The 6,414-nt window shown below is 38.1% G+C and overlaps 1 protein-coding gene across 1 annotated transcript; it reads left to right on the forward strand.

Annotated features, from left to right (window-relative positions):
- Positions 1-528: 528 nt before the first annotated feature.
- Positions 529-5,276, forward strand: oprd1a (opioid receptor, delta 1a). Its single transcript, XM_017480876.3, has 2 exons — positions 529-881; positions 1,016-5,276. The coding sequence occupies exons 1-2, from the start codon at positions 536-538 to the stop codon at positions 1,543-1,545; spliced, it is 876 nt and encodes a 291-aa protein (XP_017336365.2). The 5' UTR covers positions 529-535; the 3' UTR covers positions 1,546-5,276.
- The last annotated feature ends 1,138 nt before the right edge of the window (positions 5,277-6,414 follow it).

Genomic DNA, 6,414 nt, shown 5'->3' on the forward strand with positions numbered 1-6,414 from the left:
TTAAGTTGGTTCTAGTTTCCAAAACATAAACAAACTAGTAGCTTAATTTAGACCCTGACCAAGCAGTTACTACAGTCTTTCTTTGTACAGCATGTTTCATATCTGACTGCTCATTCATGCCTGCATGAAATTATAAACCTCCACTACTCGCAAAACTTTTTAGTCCCAATACGCATGTTTAGTCCACCAGATGCCCTGTGAAAACTTTCCACCAAACCTCCTATTCATATCTGCAATTGTATCCTTTTAGAACACATTATTTGCTCAATCCAAATAATGTATTCATATTTGGTTACATCCCTAGTACTGTTATAGCCTTCAGTTTAGATTAAATCCAATGAAAATGTACATAAATCCTTCTTTATAATTTATTGTTATCACAGTACACCCAGTACACCAACCCAGATACATGGTGGGCATGTTATTTTCTGATTGCTACTGCATGATAGCTACTGAATTACAGTATTGTAAAGCCATATATCCAGTAAATAACAATGTACTTCTCTGTGTATTTGTTTTGTCCAGATATACCAAGATGAAAACTGCCACAAATATCTACATTTTCAATCTGGCTTTGGCTGATGCCTTGGCTACCAGCACACTTCCCTTCCAGAGTGCTAAATACCTAATGAACACCTGGCCTTTTGGTGAGCCCCTGTGCAAGCTTGTCATAGCCATTGACTACTACAACATGTTCACTAGCATCTTCACCCTGACCATGATGAGCGTTGATCGTTACATCGCTGTGTGCCACCCAGTCAGGGCACTCGAGTTCCGGACTCCCGTCAAGGCTAAGTTAATCAACGTGTGCATTTGGATTCTCTCATCTGCCATTGGAGTGCCCATAATGGTCATGGCAGTTACCAAGGTGACAGACCAAGGTGAATGACAATGTGTTCCTTCAAATAAATTACATGTAACAAATTGTTATGTAACTTACGTATAGTGTACCAAACCCAGAATAAGCATTGATGTTGTTCTAACACAGCTGAATTTTAAAAATATTTCCTAACAGGAAAAACGGTCTGTACTCTGAAGTTTCCTGATCCTGATTGGTACTGGGACACAGTCACAAAAATCTGTGTCTTCATCTTCGCTTTTGTAGTGCCAGTCCTCGTCATCACAATCTGCTATGGGTTGATGATCCTTCGCCTGCGCAGTGTTCGGCTTCTTTCTGGTTCCAAGGAGAAGGACAGGAATATGCGTCGCATCACTCGCATGGTGCTAGTGGTGGTGGCGGCATTTATCATCTGCTGGACACCCATTCACATCTTCATTATTATCAAAACTCTGGTGGAGATTGACCAGAGGAATCCCTTTGTCATCGCCAGCTGGCACCTGTGCATTGCCCTTGGTTACACCAACAGCAGTCTCAACCCCATTCTTTATGCCTTCCTAGATGAGAATTTCAAGAGGTGTTTCCGGGAGTTCTGCCTACCATTCCGTACCAGAATGGAACAGAACACCCTTTCCAGAGGCAGGAATACCAACCGGGAACCAGTATCAGTTTGTACGCCATCCCAGACAGGAAGGACTCCACTATGACTAGGCCTGGAACGGATCCCACCAGGATCCCGCTCACGATTCCAACAAGACCTGCAATCGGAGGTCACCCAGATTTCCACCACTGAATTCTAGAATTTAACATTTTTCAAAGGAGGAATGCCAATTAATTAGTATAACAGAGTGAAACCAATTTCTAAGTAAATATTTATGAACATTATTGCAATAGTCATGAATTAAAAGACTGTGTCTTCTGACTGTATCCTCATAGGCAGCGAATGCATGTCAGAAGATATGAGGTAAATGGCTTCGATCAGTTATAGACAAGTCAAATCAGTGGGTTGCCTATGCCATAAAACACAGATCAATTGATTTTTTTTTTTTCTCGGCCAGGAATGGACTTCTTCCTGAGGCCAACACAAAAATCAACATCTTGCTATATGATGGATTTTGCACCACTGACTGAAAAGTGATTGAATGAGATAAAGAATTTTATTTTCAGACAAAAACCATCATACGCCACATTTGAATAAGGTTGCCTCATTAGGAAAATTGCTCTTTTTTTTGTACTTTTTGATACATGGCTACAGATTCCAACATTTATGAGAACTAAAAAGAACTTTGAATTTATTTCAGATTCTAAAACAAACCCTGGAGATGTTTATGCTCAAGAAACAATGTCTCTGTTTCCTTGGAGCCCAAAGGAATAGTCTGTGATATGAACAGAGACAGTATAATGTACTGTGACAAGAGCTTCAGACCAACAAATTCACAATGTGTCATCAGATAATTTTTGTGATGACAACACATCAATGTCCTGCATTACCAGTCACTAAGACTTAGGTAAACCTGAAGATATCACAGCCTTATTTTGACTTTTCATTGTTTTTCATTCTTTAGAACCATCGCCTGGAACATGTACAGCTGTACAGACTTGGTTACTATACTAACTCAGACTGAATCAGTATAATATCGTGAATATTTCCATTCAGAAGGTAAAAATAATCAAATAAGGTAATAAAATGGAATATAGTCACATGGTTGCATGTAGATCATTAGTATTATCCACTAAGGGCTGGTGTGGCTGCAGAGTTTTTAGTTTCAACCAAACAAGCCAAACCAATCCTGATTCCACCCTTTTAATCAGTTGATCTTCGTCTTTAATCAGCTGTCATGTGGCTCTTACTTGGTTGAAATGAAAACCTGCAGCCCTTTGCAGATAAGATTGGATTCACCTAATCAGTTCAAGTAACTACAAGCTCAGAGGAGAGCATATAGCAGTAAATTTGTTTTGTTTATGTCATGAGATGCATATATGAAGACCAAACAAGGCTGAACTGGAATTTTAAAGAAATATTAATTATGTCCATGAAGTATTTCATTTAGAAAATCTTGAAAAAATTCATCCATTTACAACATGGACTGTATTATAGATGGAGCTGGAGATTGAAATGAATATTCAAAAAAAGACATCAGCTTAATCTTTTTTAAGAATTCGTATCAGATTGCTAGGAATGCCTTATATTGTTTTGAACAAATTGCATTAAGTAAAACAGAACCTCCATGGGAGTGTATAAAGTAACATTTATTTCAGTAGTGTTTTTAAATAGTACAGTGTGCTTACATAGAAATAAAAGAACTTCCATATATTGCATATTGTATATTACATTTATGGAACGCTTTAAGGGTAACAATCAAATCGTTGCTAAGTTGCTTAGTATTATACTCAGAGCAGTAGATACCAGTCTCGCTGTGCTTCTACAGAAATGTATATAAAGTGCCTAAAAATCCATAGTGCAAAATATAGCTTTTTTAGATGGATGTTGACAATGTTAAAACTGTGCTTCTGTTACTGTTTATTTTTGAATTGTCATTATTCATGAAATAACAAGTTTTGATATCACATGGCTTAAAGTTTCACTGGGTGAATTACAAAAGTTTCGCAATTATTTGTTTACTTCTTGACCCCACCTTTCATCCATGTCTATATACATAATGCCTTGTCTGCCAGAATCAATGTTGAGCAGCAGAGGTCATCCATGTTAGGTTGCTAACTTTCCATTATCTCATTCTAGTTATCGAAGATGGCTATAAACATGCAAAGTAAACATGCACAGCATGATGATTTGTTATAATTAATTGATATTAACATGCATAAAATAGCCTCTAAACATCTGGTCATGGCCAGAGGCCTGTTTTTTTTTAACAATATATTTTGATCAGAAATTTGGATTGTACATCATTGTATCCTCTGGGCCCCCTTCCAGCTTGAGTCCAAGAATGCTTTGGCAGGGCTCAAGCTCCATCATTAGCCAGTCTAGCTAACTAGTTTATAAGCACTGTTTGTCTCATTCTACTTGTCCAGTTATGACAAGGTTAGATAGGGTTAGAGTTAGCATTAAATTCCAATATGTTTGTGTTTGTGTGAGTGAAGGCTCTTTGAGGGCCTGTTTATAACAAGACTGAAAGGAGGGCTGCAAATACAAACAAGGAATTAGCAGAAATAATATAAGAGAAATCCTGACAATATGCCTCTTTTCTTTCCTTCTTTGGCATTTGTATAAATACTTACTTTTTCTGTCATAAATGTTAGAGCTGTGTAAATCCAGTTTTCTGCAAAAGGGTTACTGTTTTTCTCTAGGTCCATTCTTTGTTCCATGCTCCTATTTGCATTTGCTTCTTTTTTACTACTGCAAAATAGTTTTCCTGAAAAATTGTGGAACTTATATTTGTGCCGCCTGAACATGAGTTATGTCGTCAATATTTTGCCAAATTTGCTGTTGCTGGTTTCCTTCCATTTATATAACAAGTCTGTGTGCAACAAACTGGGGACATTGTTTTTTTTTATTGTTGGTTTGTTTGTTTGTTTTTTCACTTTTTTTTCCCAAAACCGGCAGACAGTGTGACCCTATAGTTGTAGACAGGGGGGTGTATATTTTCCTTACAATTGTGGATACAGTATGTTTGATCAGACGCCCTGGGTAATTAAAGGTGGTGGCAGCTGGTTAATTTTGGGTTGTGAGTAGTGTAAAGAGAAGCTCACATTTCATATTACGTTAGCCAAGATTTATTACAGTAATAATAATAATAATAATAATAATAATAATAATAATAATAATGCCACTTTACTAAACCTATTATTAAGCAAAGATTAAGCATGCTAAAGAGCAAGGCTACACATAAAGCACGCATGTAAAATAATAATGACCAGCACTGTTCACATAACCACATACAAGTGACAAAGACAAAAAAAGCAAAAAGACATCTTATCTTTAGAAAAGCTGCAGGCGATGAATGGAAGAATTAAACGTTCTCAGAATGTGGTCTTTCCATTCATTGTGAAATTTCCATTATTGTTGAATTATCAAGCTACACGTTAAATGTTTTAGACAAAGTTAGCTTTGCAAAGTTTGCTCTCACAACGACGCTCAACCATTATTTACGTCACTGTCGTTATAGCAGCATGCATGTGTATGTAATTTTGCTGATTGTGTCTGTGGGTCATGATGTTAAGTATTTTTTGGTCAACTTATTCTTCAATCATAATCAGTATTCATGGTAAAACTAAATTCATTTACAAAATTGTTTAAAAAATATTTAGTTATTTATGCTGGGTGCTGAGTCCCAGTAGCTGAAATCATGTTCGGTGGTGGGGTGGGGTGTTTACCAGAGATGAGGGGGGCAGAGTGACCTTGGTGCCTGAGCCGGGCCTCCTGGGGCCCCCTTGTGGCGCCGATGCTGACAGAGCCTATTGTAAACGAGTTACATCAAAATAAAAAGAACACACTGTTTACCTTCAAAGAGCATTAGAAAGAGTCTTTCTACAATTCTTTTAAGCTAAACTCATTGTACTACATATTACTTTGTGAGTGCAGACCACACACTCAACTAAATGACATGAAGAGAGATTGCAGAACTGGGGAGAACTTTGTGGTAGCTAGCCAGGCCCCCAAAAGACAGTTAAAGTGATGCGTACTGTAGCTAGTGAGTCCTTAATGAGGCTCTATTTCTTGATCTGGATATAGCTGTAATATGTCTAAGAGATGGGGTCAAACTAAAAATCTTCTTTAAGTTAATCACAGGCAGATGTATGTCTAGAGGGCGAGGATGGCTCCCATGGCATGAAGGGTTGTTTGACTCAAGTGGATGATGTCTGCAGGTCTGAAAGGGAGACAACCCAAATTTGGCAAGAGATGACATCGTCTGGATAGAAAAGATGCTGATGAAGTTGTGTGGACATGACCACTGATGGAAGAATTACTTTATTGCGCGTCTGTAACTGAATTGTCCCAGAGAAGCACTTGAGGTGACAGTGCCTTAATGCCCAGTGAGCAAGCTTAAAGCAACAGAGGTAAGGAAAATCTTGCTCTGCAACTAGGAGGAAGAAACATTGGGTGTAAACAAAGTTTGGCAGGGGAAGCGCACTCTACTCTGTCTGGCACTATCTTGGCAATTATATGTAAGAGGCTAGCAAGGATAAAATTGTAGTTATGGCTGGATTCAGTGTAAATTTAACTGCCTGTATGATTATTTCTTTGATTTTTTGTAAAGAAGAAGGTTGGTCATGCTGGGTGGTCAATTGACAAAGATGAATCAAGAGCTTGATACTCTGGTGCGGTTATTAATGGGGTTTCCTGTAGCAGGAGCAGAGTGTACATTTTGCAGCGCTTGACTTCTTCCTATTGTGGAACTTGTAGGAGCATTATTGCAGTATCTCATAGGGCAGAGGCAACAGAGCTGTTGGAGCAGCCAGTTATGCGAGATTAAACTGAATGAGGGATGGGGTTAGGATAAGTGAAGTAGCATGGCATATGCGAGAGATTTGAAGTGTTGCCAACTTAGTGACTTTTCAGACCCCTTTAGTGACCTTTTTTTTGCAAAAAAAAATAAAAAATCGCCTAATGATAAAGC

The sequence above is a fragment of the Ictalurus punctatus genome, chromosome 12, assembly GCF_001660625.3.
Source record: "Ictalurus punctatus breed USDA103 chromosome 12, Coco_2.0, whole genome shotgun sequence".
NCBI lineage: Eukaryota > Metazoa > Chordata > Actinopteri > Siluriformes > Ictaluridae > Ictalurus > Ictalurus punctatus.

What these genes read in the sequence shown, in the direction of transcription:
- oprd1a (XM_017480876.3), top strand. Translation starts at nt 536, where the DNA reads ATGAAAACTGCCACAAATATCTACATTTTCAATCTGGCTTTGGCTGAT. An exon ending in TACCAAGGTGACAGACCAAG is followed by an intron (nt 882 to 1,015) that starts GTGAATGACAAT and finishes ATTTCCTAACAG; the next exon opens with GAAAAACGGTCTGTACTCTG.